The sequence below is a fragment of the Serinus canaria genome, chromosome 24 (genome assembly GCF_022539315.1).
Source record: "Serinus canaria isolate serCan28SL12 chromosome 24, serCan2020, whole genome shotgun sequence".
NCBI lineage: Eukaryota > Metazoa > Chordata > Aves > Passeriformes > Fringillidae > Serinus > Serinus canaria.
In genome coordinates, this window is record NC_066337.1 from 6987184 (window position 1) to 7004314 (window position 17131).

A 17131-nucleotide genomic window follows, 5' to 3' on the forward strand; every position below is an offset into this window, starting at 1 on the left:
GTGGAAGGGCTCGCCCAGCTTGGTGGGAGCTCACAGAGCTGGCAGTTTGTGCTCAGTACAGCGAGCCTGGGTGTATTCCTCCTCATTTCCATAAGTAATTGTCATTAGTAAACAGCTCATTAGAAATACTAAACTCACCTAATGGAAAGGGGATGCAGCAGGAGAGGCAAACAGCAAGAGGAGGTGTTTCAGTCCCCGTGTGCTGAGTAAACTGGGCTGGGGAGCACGGATATAACACCATCCACATTCCTGGCACGGGCTGGTGGTGCTGCTGCAGAGCACATGAGAAGTGGGGAGCAGATGCTGTGGGGTGGGAATTGTGGACGGGAGTGGTGAGCGCAGTGCCGAGGATGTGGCAGGTGATTTATTTGCTGCATCACACCAGGGTGAACTTGTCCTCCCGTGCTCCTTGTGCAGAGCTATTGCCTCTCAGGGCTGGAGGGCGTTTCCAGGCACGCCGAAGCTGCCCCATGTCCCGTGGGACTGGGACTTGTCCCCACAGCCAGTGACACCCCAAAGTGCTGCCACCACCCCCAGCCCACAAGGGCACCCCAGCTGCAGAGCTGCAGGAAGCATCTGTAACAGGGATTAGTTGATGAAATGTTGTGGTAGAGTCATCTCGGGAGAGGATTTACTTGTGTAGCTTATTCCATTACTGAAAATTATGAGAGTTTAAATTGGTTAAATCCTGACATGCGGGTTTTTTTTTTCCTAATCTCTATTATTCCATAGGAGGCATGTTAATGAGTTAAACACAGTTAATAAAATGCAGCCAGCCAATATTTTGGGTAGCAGTTACTCTCAAAGGAAATAGAAACATTTAAATGGTTTCAACCTTTATGCATACTGATTTTTTTTCCTTCCTTTGTTCCTTACAGTTGAGTAAATTCCTGAAAAATATCTATGGCTTAATGGCACTTGTAGCCTTGAATTGATTTCCTGCACTGATAATGTTTTAGCTACAGCTCAGATTGCGTTTTTAATCTCTGTTTCAGTCATGGGAGGTAATGAATTTTTTAATTGTGGACTCTAGGTTTGTGGTTTGGCTCTTTTTTTCCTGCAGGGTCTTACTAAAGTGTTGTTGAGTTGGCTCCCTAACTATCCATGCTTTAATTCTCTGTTTATTGTAGGATTTAGAGGAGCTTCATCTGGATGAAACGCAGCCTCCTGTTGTTCACACAGAGGCAGCGGTGGCTGTGGCTCTGTTTGTGTCTCTAACGAGCATCTCTTGTCCAGCCCAGGGCTGTGGGGCAGGAGTCGCTGATACCCCAGAGAACCCTTCCATCCCACACTGTCCAGCCTCCCCTCAGCACGAGGACAAAGGGGTTCCTTTTAGGGGGAGCGAGCTCAGGGAGGAGCTGTGCAGCAGGAGCCCTGCCCGGGCGGCAGGGGCCGCGGGACTCGCGGTGCCGCCAGCCCCAGCTGCTCCTGCTGCCGGCACCGCGGGGCGCCACCCGGGGCTCACCTGCCGTGTTTTGTGTCCTGCAGATAAGCCTCAAGTGCGGGTTTCTCAGAATTACCCCATGCAAGGCCTGACGAGAGAAGGGGAGCCGCTGGAGCTGACGTGCACAGCCTTTGGAAAGCCACAGTAAGTTGGACCCTCCCAGGGTTGGCCGGTGGTGACGGGACGTTGCGTGGCCACTGTTCCTGCTGCCATTCTCTGCTGCAAAGACAATGTCCCAGAGTGAAGGAGAGAGATGCTTCCTGCACCCAAACAGCTGCTGGACTTGCACTTATTCCTGTGCACCTAATGGCCAAGGAACTTCCAGTGGAAGAGCGCCTGAGCGAGCTCTTCCTGGCCACCATGCAGCAGCCTTTGGGTGCAGCAGGGCAGGGCTCCCACCTGGACACCTCTTCCCCCAGGGAATGGCTTGGGTGGCATTAATCTGCAATTAATCGTGGGTTTGGTTAATCTGCAAGAGCAAGGTCGGGGGCTGCAGTTGTGGCCCCTGGAGGTGCCAGTGCATGGATGCCAGCCGAGCACCACAGCACTGAGCCCTTGGGGAAGTGGGATGGATCCCCAGGTAAGGCAGTCCATCCTTCTGTTCATACTGACTATGTGATGGTTTTGCTCCCCCTTGGTGCTTCGTGTGGTTTTTATAGAATACCAGTTTTATTCTCTCTCCTCTTCTTGCCAAGCCCTTGAGGCTTTCTTAGGCAGTTGAAGAAATTTATGCATCAGGAAAATCCTGGCGAGGGAGGGTAGATTTTCTCACACTTTCATTGCTGTTCTAATTTAAGTTTTGTCGGCTTTATTTTTTTTCCAAAATACTTTCTCTTCCACTTGGATTTATGGCTGTCAAGTATTTACTATCCTTCCTTATTTTCATCATGTCCATAAGATTTCTGCAAACATTCCTGAGATCTGTCAGTGCCTCCTTGGCAGTGTGCCCAGAGCTGGGGTGGGGGAGCTGGACCCCATCCAGCTCGGCGCTGTGGGCAGGGCAGGCACCCAGCGCCGAGGAGGCTCAGGCTGCCCTCATCCTCCCTGGTAGCCTACATCCCCATCCCCACAGTATTTTCTTGATTCCCATAGTGCTTGCTTGATTCCCACTTCCCAGTTTGTTCTGTTGGGCACGAGGCCAATCCCTTCCCCGTGCATCAGAGGCTGGCATGTCCCTGCTGAATTCCGTTTAGTAGCTGTTCCCTGCTCAGAGCCTGCCAAGCCCCTTTGCATTCCTGCTCCCCTGGGTACCTGCAGTGCCTCCCATTTGCTATCAGCTGGGAATCTAATGAACAGGCTTCTCTACATTTTTTCCTTGCAGGCTATGAGTAAGACATTCCCATGTTGAATAGGACAGACACATCTCCCTGGCAGCTTGCCGCTGCACGTTTCGTGGTGCTGGTGATGTGCTGGGAATTGGCTTCTCTAGGTCACTTCACCTGGGTCTCCCAAAGCTAAGAAAATACACAGTAAAATAATGAGCTGGGTTTGGCTCCATCTTTTTAAGACAAAGAGATTTCATGGAATCTTTTACAGGGGTTTTAGATTAAGGGGGAGGTTTCTCTAGTTAAGCAAAGTAATTTCTCTGCAAAATTTGGCAACATAAATATTGGGGCAAGAAAGCTCAGAGGGAAAAAATACTAGAGAGGAGAAATTTCTATTTGGTATTAATACAGATATTTTGTTACATTAGACACAACCCCCTAAAACTATGACAGAAGTGGGAAGATGCTGAAATGGTCACTCGTGAGGCATCAGGGACACACTTCTCTGAGCATCAGCTGCTGTGTCGTGTATCACCTGGGGACTCCACAGCACACAGAGCCCTTTAGAAACTCTAGCCAGGAGCATTCAAACCCTTCCCACCCATACTGAAGTTAAACTGCATTTGGGCTGTCTCAGGAGGTCCTGCTGCCCACACCCCCACAAAGCCCTTCAGCACTTCCAGTCTTTACCAGCTCTAACAACCCAGGCTCATTTCATTCCCTGAATGATGCAGACCCCCTGCCCACGTGCGTTCCATCAGTGTGGGGTGCAGGAAGGGGCTGCCAGGCGGGCTGGGGGACAGGAGAAGGGCTGGAACTCCCTCAGTGCACAGCACAGCCCCTGCTGAGGTCGCCAGGTCCCTGGCAGCTTGTGGAAGGGTTCAAACTTGACAAAACCTTACTTGTTCTGCTGTCCAGCTCTGCCCTCAGAGCACCCCGTGGATGAACACTGAGTCTGTAGCCTCAGAGCTTTCAGGTTTGCTGAGTAAGCAAATGATTAACCACTAATGAACTTTCTTCCTGCTTGCATTAGTGTTTTCAGAAAATTTAAGCTCTGGATACAGTTTCCTGTTGGGTTTAAATAAATTTAAATTGAGGAAGCCTGACAGCATCTGGGCTTGAGTAGTGCAAAAAAGTATGTGTTGTTTCTTTACAGTTTTTCTTGGTTTGGGCTTTCTGTCTGTGGATGAACTTTTGAAGATGCCATCTTGACCATAGGAAAATAGTAATGTGACTGTTTCTTTTTCTCCCTCCTCTGTAGGCCTACGGACATGAGGTGGTTAAGAGTAGATGATGAGATGCCTCAACACGTTGTAGTGTCTGGTTCAAACCTTCTCATTAGTAACCTAAACAAAACAGATAATGGTACATACCGCTGTGAGGCTTCCAACGCGGTGGGGAAATCACATGCGGATTACATGCTGTTTGTATACGGTACGTGAGAAAACCACCGTTCTTCTAGACTCCTTTACACCTAATTGCAACATGCCCTGCTCGGAAAGCTGTGACAGAACTTAACATTTGCTCAATGCCAGATTTGCAGGCAGCTCCTGACGCCCCGACGCTGTGCTGGGCTGGCAAGGGGCTGGGATGGCTCTGGGTGTGTGCATCGGGCACAGAGCCTGTCCCAGCCTGGGGGGCTCCCACCCCGTGCTGCCAGGTGAAGCCTAAGGAAAAGCCAGAGCAGGGGCGTGGGGAGAACTGTGCAGTTCTCCTTGGACTTCTCACTGATTTCTTGTCCTTCTGGTAACACCTCCTCCAGTGGCCTGAACAATGGTCCAAGGGGTTCTGAGCCTTTCACTAGCAAGTTAATCAGCCAGCATCCAGTAAATAAACTGGAGGAATGAGGTGCCCTCAGCCTGTGTGGCTGGGTAGACACTAAAGCATGCCTCAGCATCTTTTAAAGCGCTGTTAAGTACCTGCTTTAATTCTTCCTTCCTCTGCGTTACTTTGGCATTGCTGTGAGCCTCATGCTCCTGCTGTGAGGTGTTGCACGGAATGGAGATTCAGGAGGCACTTGCAGAGCAATCCCCCAGTTTAATGATGAGCTCTTCCTTGGGCTGCATATTTAAACTTTCTCTGCCAAGGGTGGTTGTGTGTGGCTGGGCTGAGGTCCTGGTGGGTCTTGGTCCTTTCCAACCTGGACGATGCTACGGTTCCACTCAGATGGGACAGAAACTGGGTTTGAAGTTTGTTCCCTGCAACAGCCACTTGAAGCTCTGCAGTCTGAGCTCTCTGGTAGTTGCTCTGATCCAGTCAAAGGGGAGAACCTCCCATACCTCTCCAAATGCCAGCTCTGCAGGAGTGATTTTAAGCCCAGTCTTAGAAACTCACCTAAAAAGACTCAAGGTAGTGACAGCTTTGAGCTTATACAAAACTCATGTACCCCATCATACAGGTAATTTTTCTAGTGCCTCTCGCTCCACAAGACTCCAATTTACAAAATGAAGTCAGATAGGCATTTTTGATTGGTAATTTGCATGCTCACTATGTAAAAAAACCCACTTGTTTACATCAGTGTTGAAAGAAACAACCAATGTTGCAGAGAGCAAAGCAGTTGGAATAGGACACAGGCAGTTCCCCACGAGATGGAGACCATGAAAGCTGCTGCCATAAAGCAGCTGTGGGGTGGGTGCAGTTCTGTGCACCCATCCTGGGCCAGGGCAGGCCTGGGGGGACCTCCCCAGCATTACTGACCTGAGGTTTAGAGCTCGTGGGAAATCTCACATAATTACTCTGCATTTTGGATGTCAGCGAGAACAGGCAGCGCAGGACTTCCTTGGGTTTGCTTCCTCTTGGGATTAAATCCCCAGGAGGAGACCCGGGATAGCATTACTTGGAAGGAGATGCAGGTTCCCAGGGGATGGAGACTGTGGGTTCCAGCTTAGGCATCTGGCAGATGTGTTGTCCATGTAGAGGAGGGTTGCTCGTGGGCACAGAAGGGTTTTACACACCCCACCACCTCCAGTCCTGCACGTTTGGGATCATCCTGCTGGGCTCTGCCACTCTGGGCAGCACAAGGAATCCTTTTAACTCTTGATTTAAAAGGGAGAAGTCCAGAGTGGGGAGGGAGTGTTTGGGCTGTGTCCATCAGCTGAAGCCTCCTGGTCCAGAGCCCAGCTGGAGCTGCTGCCGAGGGGAGGTTCAGCACGGGGGTCTCACCCTACTCAGCACTTACACCTCTGGCCCGTGGCTCCTTGCACCACCAAATCAGCCCTGGGGTCTGTGTCCCTGCTGCCCTGTCTCTGTGGGCATGGCAGGAGCCTTGGGGCAGGCTGTGCCTCGCTGTCCCCACCAGGCCAGCTGTGGCAGCTCCCAGGGCATGTCAGGGTGAGAGCTGGGGGCTGCAGACACGGAGCAGGGTCTGGCACAGCCCCAGGAGAGGCAGCACTCAGGCAGTCCCATTCCAAGGGGCATCTCTGCAGCTCCAGGGTGTGACGTGGCTTCAGCAGCTGAGCTGTGCCCAGCCCCTCCCCAGCTGCCCACGTGGGAGGGAGATGTGTCATCACATTGACACGCACTGGACACACGCTCCTTTCTAAAATTCATTTTATGCTTTTTGTCCCCATGGGCGTGGGCAGATACATTGCTAGAAACTTCCAGCTCCATTAGCACTCCAGAGCTTTTTTCTGTGGTCACTGTGAGTCTGGGGGCCCTCCCCAAGCGCTGCTGTGCCTCAGCTGGGAGGGTCCCCACTGCTCCCAGGAGATGTGTAGGTCAGGGGTGAGAGAGAAGCAGAGGGGCTGAGATCCTTGGGGTGTAGAGGAAAGACAGTGACTGCTCATAGCACAGCCAACTATGAGGTGATGTTCCTTAACTCTTGGGAAGTTGGATGGAATATAATAATGGTGCAGTATATAATTAAAGTTCAGATATCTTAATTAGGGGATCCAAGGGAGCTCGCTCAGAGATAAAAGAGTAGCAGATGTGTTAGTGAGGAACAGCTGACGTGCTATGGAGGAAACCTAAAATCAAAAGCCCATGAAAGGTTTCATGCTCTATTATTGCCGAATGAATCCGTAGTTCAAAGTCTTTCTGACTACTAAGTGCATTCAGTTTGATCATCTGGGCATTGATACATATTTTTTCTTTTACATTTTCTCATATCTACCTACTCCTGCCCGATAGTTTTGATAAGGATGTGTCCCTGTGTGTAACATCAATCCCGTGACAAGCAGCAGGGTTTGAATCTCAACAGGTCCAGTCCATCTGAGAAATGGTCACAGAGAGAAACATCTCATTAACGATGCCCTAGTAGCAAAAACAAGAGTGTGCAACTGAAATTGTCAGAAAAATATTGACTTTTTTTTAAATTAAAAGATCTTGGTGGAATTCCTCATACCTGGAAATTGATATTCAGCAGTAGTGTTGTTCTTTCTCTGTATCCCTTACTATCTTTGAAGTAGTTTTTAACATCCTGCTGCTGAGTGTTTATAGAGGAAGAGCAGTGAGGTTCAGGGCCCTGGGAAGACAGTGAGATCTGTTCATGTGCTGTTAATGCTCAGGCTGTGAAGCACAGCAGGGCCTCTCACACAACCCTCCCACCTGGGTTTGCAAATGTATCCGTAGACAACCACCAAAGCACCACTGTGTCTCTCCTTGTATGTGCAAACTGGTCTTTTTGTTGTGGAAAGCGTGCAGTTTATTTTCCTTATGCCTCTCCCATTCCATTTCTCTCTCTCATTGACTAATTTATGCTGGGTTTTATTTATTTTTTTTTTTAGCACTGTATTAGGCCAAAAGGGGGGAGAGGCTGGGGCCAGGTTCTCCAGCCTGGGTAAGCATGGGTGGAGGATCTGGCCCCGCTGTCCCTGCTGGGCTCCCCCCTGGGATTTAGCCAGGGAAGGGTCCCCAGCCCCGTGCTGCTTCTTAGCATCCTTGTTTTCCTCTGATCACGATTGACCGCTGTTGTGTTCTGCTTGTTTTTTTCTTAATTTGCTTTTTTATTATTTTCCTTTTTATATTTTATCCAGATCCCCCCACAACTATCCCTCCTCCCACAACAACCACCACCACTACCACCACCATCCCTACCACCATCACAGGTATGGTACCTTCATAACCATTGGAAATGTCCTGAATGTTTATTGTCTTTTATGTATATAAGCAGAGCATGAAGCCTGGGGAAAAACAACAAACCAATCACTTGCAGTATTTTTTTTCCCTCAAATACGCCCACCCACAGCACGAGCCCTGGTCCAGCAGCTCGGCGTGTCAGACAGTCCTTGCCGTGGGTGTGGGTGTTCCTGAAATGTGGGAATTGTCATGGCAGGAAAAGTGATTAATTCAGTTACTGGTGGCCATCAGTAGGTACTTCAAATGCAGGAAGCCTTAGAGCTCCCTTGGCATGGGCAGTCATTCCAGCCTCCATCCCATTAGTATCAGTTTCTGAGCAATTTATAGAAAGTTTGGTCTCTGGCAGTTCAATTCGCCTGATGTGACTCAAGATGCTTTTTCTCATGCCAAGATGTTGGTATTTCGTTGTGATAAGCTTCTCCCTCACTCTCCCAGAAAAGGGAATTCCACCAGTCATTTTTACTGTGTGAATGCCATCCATAGGCCCCTTCTTGAGGAGCTGCCTTTCAGCTTGTGAGATTTTCTGTGTCTTTCGAGAAAAGATGAATAAAAACAACCAGCAAGATCATGACACCTCTCTGACACATCCTCATACCTCCTCACAGACCTGACTCATCAGGAAAACCCTTCTGATTTATTTGTAACCATTCGCATTGTCATTTCTCTGACCTTTCCTATTCCAACCGCTGCTTTTGCTTTTGCTTGCTGCTTTTGTGGGTTTTGGTTTGGTTTTGTTTTTTGTTTTTTGTTTGAGGCAGAGGTGACAAACGGCAGGTGAGGATGGACCATTGAATAGCTAATGGCACAACGTTTACTGTTGCTGTAAACCACCCCTTGTGTAAATGCCTTCACATTTTATTTGCTTTTATGATGCTGCTCAGCTGACTCTCACCACCCTGCCCAGGGCGTTTCGTGGCTTCTTTTCCTTTCGAGGTTTTTGCACCCAAGGCAGGCCCCTGGCACGGACGCGCCGGTGAAGCCTCTCTCCCACCGTGCCTCACCGCGGGCACCATCACCCTGCCAGCCCTCGCCGTGCTCTCCTTCCTCCCTGCAGGTGCCTGCCCGTCAGCCCAGCTCCAGGCACCCAGCCCGGCCTGCTCGGGACGGCTCTCCCTCTTCCCCTGGTGTTGATTTCTGGACTTAACCCGCTTTTGTTTCAGAGGAGGTTTGAGGCATTCTCGCAGCCTCCCTGAGAGCTGTTGGCAGAGAAGCTCGGCCGTGTCCCACGGGCTCTACCTGGACGTGCTCACAGGTTTCTTTCTCTGACGGTAATTGCTCGAGCTTTCAGTGAATTTTGGAAGGCTAAATGGAACCATGTGTCTTGATGCTTGGATAACCCCTTCAGTTAATCTTGGTGCCTGCAAACCTAAAGGACTGTCCTTTTTCTGGGAGCTGGGTTGTTGTCAGCCTGTCGTTTTAGGGGCTGCCCCAGCACTGCCCTCCAGAGCCGGTGCTGTCCTCGCTGGTCCTCACGGGCTGTGCCAGGTCCCGCAGCAGTGCTTGGTTCTTCCCAATAAACAGCAGCTTGGTTGTTTGCTGTCCTGCTGCAGCTTGGCTGTGGATGCTCAGTGGCTTCCCTTCACATAGCTTTCCAGTTTTTTTATATTAAAAATAAGGGGAGAGATGGTTCTGGCAGTCGGAAATGGCCGTGTCATCAGCCTGGCAGAGGTCCCTTGGGGTAAGGAGCACGTGACTGTCCAGCATTGCTCTCTCACCTTGCTTTGCAGTGGTGGAGGATCTCAGTGGGTCTTCATTGCATTCTTGGTGCTTTTCTGTGTTGCCTTTGAACGGCTGAGGAGGCTGGAAAAGTAATGATGTGATATTGCTCCCTGATTCCAGCAGTTCCTGCTCGCGATTTGTCAAAAGAAGATTTGCTAATGCTGATAAGGGAAATTATTATTTTCTTCCCTGGCACTGAGTCTTCTTGACATGTGTCTTACCATTCTGTGCCCATGAGTTCAGTGTGCTTTTCCCACCCAGAGCAGCCAAGGCTTCTCCTCCCTCTGTTGTGCAGAGATCTGCGTGTGTGTCCTCTCCAGTCAGTGCTCAGGAGCGTGGAGCCACACCAACTTCTCCCCTTCAGTAGTTAAGAGACTTTGTGGCTGGAAAAAATTAGGTCAAATTAACATAATCTCTAGAATTACATAGCAGAGTAGTGTTGGAACACTTTTCAAAGCCTTGAGAGACACCTGATACCTTAATTCCCATCCTCACCCAAATGCTCCAGCGTTCTTGCTGTCTGACAGAGGAGAGGTGGGAGACAACAGGTTGTTCTCTGAGCTGCTGGCAATCCAGGCATCAGGAGCCAGCCCTGTGGAATCCAGTCCTTAGGATGAGGTGGGTTTGAAATCTGCTTTGTTTTGCTGTTGTCCCCCTACTTTTAGTATAACCCTGACGTAGTTCATGTCCCCTGGAACCATGGAGTAGTTCTGAAAAACAATTGTCTCGCTTTAATTGAATAAAACATGGGGAAAGAGGCTGTGCTGAAGCAGTTCCTAGCAGGTGACCCTAGAAAATTCTGCCCTTGGAGTTGTCCTTTTGATTTATTGGTTCAGGGAGTTTCTGGGGGAACTCTTGGAAAGCTGACCTGATGCTTTCTCCAGCGAAGGACAAGCTGAGCAGTGAAGTTTCCAGACACCACGACCTTTAGAGCTTTCCCTCTGTCACTTTAGTGTAGGTGCTTGAAAAGATTTCCTGCGTGACAGCTTGATCTTTTCCACGTATCCTGCAGCAGCATTGATATTCCAGCCATCCTTTGGTGTTTCAGCCCTTATCACTGCCGAGCCCTTTTTTATCAGTTAAATTGTCCTTGTGGCTTTCTTCATTAAGATGTACAATACGATACAGCAGAGCAAACAGCATCATTTGAATTACCCTGGAGTGGCTCCTGGAAATGCTGGGCTCGGGCAGCTCTTGTTTCCTGGGAAATAAAGGTCCTTAATCACAGCCCAGCCCTTATCTGGGGTTCACCCACCTGTCCCAGCCTCCCTGCAGCCACTGGCACACCCCCTCCCAGGACCAGGGCATCATCCACAGGTGCACATTTGCATTTCCCACTCTTTCTCCACAGGTGGAATTGCACAGGTGTCTTGGCAGTGGTTTTGGTGAAGACCTGGGGGTGGCACGTGCAGGTTGCCAGTGTGCCAGCCCTGCAGCAGATGCTGCTGGCTCTGCAAAGGCGCTGCTCTCCATCCTCAGCAGCAGGCTGGGGGCTCCCAATGTCCCCCCTGGAATGCCCATTCAGAGCATATTTTAAATCCCACTGGAGTAGCAGGTCTGGGGGTGGGTGTGTGTTTATTTCAGTGGGCTGTAACACTGCAGGCAGTGGTTTTCACTTGAGAATTCCCAGAGGTGCTCCAGGCCCTTCAGTAAATGCATCCTATGGAAACAGCTCTGAGTTCCTTCCTGAGGCTCAGGATTTATACGAGCAGGAGCAAAATCTCTTTGGCTTGGAGGTGTGCAGTGAGCTCCAAAGCCAGAGCTGAGAACTGATGCTGAGTTGGAGTATCAGCTCCTGAGCTGAGGCACATGGTGGTGGAGCTCTCCTGTCACCCACAGGGGCAGACACTGTCTCCTGAGAAGCACACCTTTGTGTCAGCCCAGGTGCTTTAAAAATAATAGCACATGGAAACGTGAACTCTGTGAGCAAAAATAAGTTGCAGGTTTTTGGAGCATTTCACATGTTGAAAAACTTCCTCAAAACAAGAAAAATTATTTATCCTCAGGAGGAGTTTGTCCTTTCCTAATTACAGCCAGTGGTGTGAAAAGCTGCAGTTGCAGGAGGTTTATTCCAGCAGTGATCCCATGGCTGGTGGGCAGGAAGAATGCAGTCCCAGTCCTGCTGTTGTCAGGTTTCCTTGCAGTGGGTTTGTGGGAGGCAGAGGCAGCGTGGGGATGGCTGAAGCACTGTCCTGGCAGGATGGTGACACCGGCTCAGGTACGGCCCCTGCTGCAGCTGCTGACCCGGTGATGGAAGTTAGTGGTGAAAACACCTTTATTCCCCAGTCAGCTCAGAGTGCTCAGCTTCAGCCTGGCTGTCTGCACTCTCTCACAGTCTCTGGCTTTCCCGGGGATGTGGAGGTGCCCACGCTGCCAGCGGGAGATGGGCACGTCAGCAGCAGCTGGAGGGCTCCCGGTTTGCTCTGGGCATTCCCAGCCTGGTGTGGAGCTGTGACACGTTCAGGTGCTTGATGCCCCTCTGCAGGGACGCAGCCCAGGGATTTGTTCCCCCAAATTATTTATTATTTAACTTCTGCTTTCTGTTGAAGGTTCTGCCTGTCCCTGGTAAAATGTCAAGTTAATTTAAAGATGATTCTTCGCCTTTCTGACATTTTCATCCAGGATGTGTCTGCATTAAAGGGGCTAAAGGCAGAGCTGACAGGCCTGGCACAGGAAATAAAATGAAATAAAATTCAGTCTTTCAGTTTCATGTCCAGCCAGTAGCAGGCAGGACCTGTCATACATGGCCTTACTTTTGGTGACACAGCATAAGCAGTGCACAAACCATCATCTTGCTGAGCAGAAGCATGGGTTGTTTGCAAGCTTGGGCTTGAAATCAAACCCAAATCCTCCCAAATCTGTATGGAGAAACATGCAAAAGTATGGCTGCAGCCACTGTGCTAATTTCAGACTATTTTTGTTCTGGTTGCACACAACATCCATACAGATTGTGATGATTTTTGTGAAACATCTGGTCTGCTAATCAAGCTGTCCCCAGGGCTCATTGCAGCACGCCTGGACCGGGGCACTCAGTGCCAACCTGGAGTGCTGTACAGAGCAGATCAGGAGGCTCAGGAATGCAAGGGACATCTCCATCCGTCCTTGGAGGAGGGATGAGGATGGGTGGGTCACTGCACTCTGGTGTTTGAGCCCCATCACTCCTCAGCTCGTGCATTGCTATGGGATGTGACTTCCGTGCTGGTGTCCCGCAGAAGTTTCATCCAGGGGAACACTGGGAAGGGTTTTGTAGGTGTTTCCATCAGCCCCAAGGACTGAACCAAGGCAGGGATCCGTTGGCAGTGCTGCAGGCTGTTCCCTCGGGCTGCTGCGAAGGCAACGTGCAGGAATTCACACTCGCCCCGGTCAGTGCATGTGAAGTAGTCTGGAAAATCGGGAAGAATAAGAGCTCCACGCGTCAGGGATCAGATTGGCTTTTGGTTTCAGTTCAGAAAGCAATTTAAAAAGCAATATATTGAATGGATATCTATACTTGCTAAAGCCTCTTTAAATTTAAAAGGCAGCAGCGTGTTTTGCCGTTATATTTTGGATGTGCTGCTGTAATTCTGTGTGTGCTCCTCAGCCCCAGCACCGAGCACCTCTGCGAGGCTGCAGCACTGCGGCTGCAGCATTCAACCAGGGGAATTTAATTTTGCTGCTGGGGTTTTAATATTCCTCCATCGTGCTTGTTCTGTTTGAGGCTGTGGACTAATTACGGCCAAGTTTAAAGGGCCTGGTCTGTCACACTCTGCAAACAGTTTGAAGTTGGAGAGAATCCATTTGAGAAAACGAGGAGGCTCAGCAGTGGAGCTCATAACTCTGAGAAATGTTGCCCAGCTGCCTCCATGCAGTAATTTTATAAATACGTGTGTGTATGTGTGTGTGCCCTTGCGTGGCTGCCTAATGGGGTGGTAAGTGCCTAGAGCTTGGGTGTCATCTGAGTTGTCCTGGCTGGCAGATATTTATTTCTTACAGCCAGTGCTACACAGAAATTCCAATAAAGTGAAATTTGCAGCTTTGTAGAAGCCAGTGGTTACTCCTTTGGGTACCTTCTGTAACTATAAACCTGGCCTCAGAGGAGCTTTTGTACATGAAGATTTTGGAAGGCCTTGACATTGTTCTGCTTTTCCTGAACAGCGTATTTAGTTCTTTTCCTGATTGGCATTGGGAATAGAAGCCTTGACTTTAAGGTAGAGAATCCCAAGTCTGTTTTGTTATGTGATTTCTGTGTCCTCTTGGCTTTGCTGCACTGGGTAAACCAGCCCCCTCTTCATCACCAGCTTTCCATTTTAAATGATAGCTATCAGCCTTGGGTGATGGTGTAGCATGTTGATGGCTTGGGACCAGAACAATGCTTTTTTTGTGATGGCAGAGCCTTTCCTTGGCTTTGGTCAATATTAGTTAAGTCAGAAGTGTATCAAAGACTTCTTGTTGGTCAGCATTTGGGGAGAGGAGATGGCTTTTGTTGTAGGACATGGGGCAGAAGGCTGATCCCTGGGGTGCGGTGGGCCTGCTCTGACGTGGAAGTGTGGCTGTTCTGGAAAGCAAAGCAGAAGCTGGTGGCACAACCCCAGGATTCAGGAAAGCACCTTTGAAGTCAGCCAGTCCAGCCTAAAGTTACGGGTCATGTGAGCAGCAGCATTGCAGGGCTGGGCTGTCCCTTCCCAGGTGGGGAGTGGCAGTGGCGGGGCTGGCACACACGTGGATTTACAGGAGTGCACTGATTTGGTACCAAAGCCCCAGGGACAGTTTTCTCTCCTCTGCCACGTGATGATGTAGAAGAACACCAGTGTCAGCACGTTCATGTCCTGAGCGCGGGGCCGTTCCCCGCGGAGCGTGGTGTGTAATCCTCCTTCCCAAAGAGGACTGGGGCTGGACAGGACTCCCCGAAAGCTCACTCTAAACTTTAACCGGTCTGTGTTTCCTATTGCAACCATCCAAACCATTTGCTAATCATAACTTTGTCATTCCAGCTGCAGCCAACATGTTGTTTGACGTGGATATTTGTTCGCACTTACAACCGCTTGAGAACTTTATTTTGTGTAACCTGTCGGTCTCTGTCCCCGGACGGGGAAGCGAGATGCACTGTCCAGTTTGCACTGTTTCTTGACTAATAATCTCTTCCAGCACATCAATACAAGTTTGCTTCCAGCAGTTTCTCTATTTATTGTAAAAGCTGACATAACTTTTTTTATTTCAGGAAGACAGTAAATTGAGACTATTTATAGATGCCAAGATGCTATCTCAGGAATTAGTACTCAGTTTTACAACCCCTTCCAAACAATGGCTTTCCCCCCACCTCCACCACCATTTCCCCTTCCACCATTTGCTTGGTTAAAACAAATGGGTATTGCTACCCAAAACCAAAGCAAAGCCCTGCTCTTGTTCTCCTCGTGGCTTTGGAAGGTTTCCCCTGCAGCCCCCAGAGTTCCCGCAGGAGAACAAGGGCTGGCCTCCTTGAGGGTGCCTGATTTGGTTGCCAAGATGAGAACAGCCTACATTGGCAGTGGAAACAGGCTAATGATGGCTTGATAATCTGTTATGCAAATCTTGGTGCAGTTTGTTAAACTGTGCGGGGTTTATTTGTTTTGCTTCCATAATTAAAGCATGTAGACCTTGTATCTGTAAGTATTATGTATTCCTTGTATGATTCTTGTCTTTGCTGCTGCTTCAGGAATTCAGCCCTGGGCTGTCCTCAGCTAAATTGCCAAGAAACAGGTCCTGTTTATTCCACTGCTGCCTCTGCCCATGCAGGGGCCCCGTGCCCGGGTTGTGTGCCAGCATGTCAGCGAGGGGAAAGGCCGCTGTGAATTGTCTGTCGTGCTGCAAAACCCAAGCTCCAGGCTGCTCTGCGGGGCCACAGGTGCAGCGCTGCTCACCCCCGGTGTTGCCACTCAAACACTGCCTGCCCCCAGCCAGGCAGGGCTTGGCTCCAGGGATGGGTCAGTGACACGTTCTGGGGAGCCAGCCCCCTCCAGCCACTGACCCCTGCCACAGAATACCTCCAGATGCAAAGCAAGCAGCCTGCAACAGCTAAATAAGCCAGTAAATTGGGTAACGTTTGGTTTAGATCTGTTGGTGGAAATAACTGTCAGTAAAAGCCTTCAGATTTGGTCAGTCTTTTAAAACTGCCTGTTGCAAACTCCTGGAAGAGACAAAGCATCTCTCCATTGGCAAGGCAGTGCCCCCCAAGAAATTTGCAGTGAGCTGTAGTCCATATGGAGTAAAGTCAGCTTCAGACTTACCAGCAAAAAAAACATCCAGGATTTTTAATTACCCATAGCTGTTCAACCAGCTACCCACTGCAGCAGAGGGACTGGTAATTTTTGTCCACTGTTGCCAGTTCTAGAACATCTTTTGTGCTGAAAAAAATGGTTCATGGTGCAGGTGGTGGCTGGGAAGCTGGAGGAGAGGCAGGAGCAGACTGTTCCCTGGCCAGGGGTGCTCTGATGAGGCAGGCAGCGTTTGAGTGTGTAACAGCGACGTGCCGAGCCTCAGCTCTTCATCCTGCTCTGGAGCTTCTGTTTTGTCCCCACCAACCAAACCGTTGGTGTCGGTGTTCTCCCCTGTCTCCTGTTCCCCTGACTTTGCAACCACCAGTAATTGTTCTGGCAAGGACCTGGAAAAAGAGAAAAATTTACTGTTTTCCTCAGGCTCATAGCTTTTGAACTGGAGGCATGTCTTCTAAACAGTGCAACTCACTTCAAATGCTTTTTGCCTTTCATTTTATTATTGCTTGTCACGCAATGTTCTTTGAAAGCTTGCTCATATATTATCTGTTCCATTTTTTCCATTTTCCCTTTTTTTGCATGCTGTTCCTCCTGTTTCTTCCCTTCCTCCAATCCTCTGTTCCCGTGTGTAGACACAACGGCGACGACAGAACCGGCAGTTCACGGTTGGTATCACATTCCTGTTTATCTTATTTCTCAGCGCTGCTGAGTGGCAAGACAAGCCTGGGAAGGGGAGGCCAAAAAGGGAACTGGAGTCTTCAAGGGAAAACTGTGTCTCAGGTGGACTCATCTCATAAATACAACATGGGTTCTAAGGCTGGAAAGTCTGTCTGCTCTTGTCATTTCTGCTGTGAGCTCCCCAGCTGATCATCCTGGTGCCAGGCAAGCACAAGCCCCTTGGAAGTGGCATCCAGGTCCAAGCAATGCCAATTTTCTCCAGCTATTGACTGAGAGAATCATTTCACACATGAAAAAGGAATTAATTTTTTCTTTTTTTAGGGTTTTTGTTTGGTGGCTTTTTGGGTTTTTTGTTTTGGTGGGTTTGGTTTTTTTTTTTTAGATTTTTGAGCATTTTTCCTGGATTCTGAGTTAGTTTTTAAGAGTATCCAGCGGGTCTGCTGGCTCAGGGCAGCACTGGGGATTCTGGGATGCTCCACAGAGGAGCGCTCGCCTCCAAGGTCGGCAGGGAAGTTTGCGTTATTACACTGCAGAAGGAGATTGGGAAAACAAATAGCAACACTTTCCTCTCAGCATAGCAGTCTAGCAAAGTAACCCTTCTCGTCTGCTCCAGGCAGTCTAGCTAACAGCTTGACAGCTTCCTGAGCTTCCTCCATTCCCCGGCGAGCCTACGTACGCGCTGCAGGCTGGAAGTTGAGCATCCCATTTTTTTGGCACAAGCT

General features: G+C 49.6%; 1 protein-coding gene across 6 annotated transcripts in view; it reads left to right on the forward strand.

Annotated features, from left to right (window-relative positions):
• Positions 1 to 17131, forward strand: part of CADM1 (cell adhesion molecule 1) — a 130165-nt gene that overhangs the window by 99660 nt on the left and 13374 nt on the right. For 4 of the 6 annotated variants that reach the window (XM_030230981.2, XM_030230983.2, XM_030230982.2 and 1 more), the window contains exons 6-9: positions 1489 to 1588; positions 3971 to 4143; positions 7683 to 7754; positions 16364 to 16396. In XM_030230981.2, coding sequence (XP_030086841.1) covers positions 1489 to 1588; positions 3971 to 4143; positions 7683 to 7754; positions 16364 to 16396 — 378 coding nt within the window. The remainder of the gene's footprint in view (positions 1 to 1488; positions 1589 to 3970; positions 4144 to 7682; positions 7755 to 16363; positions 16397 to 17131) is intronic. The other 2 variants (XM_030230985.2, XM_030230986.2) reach the window with 2 other exon arrangements.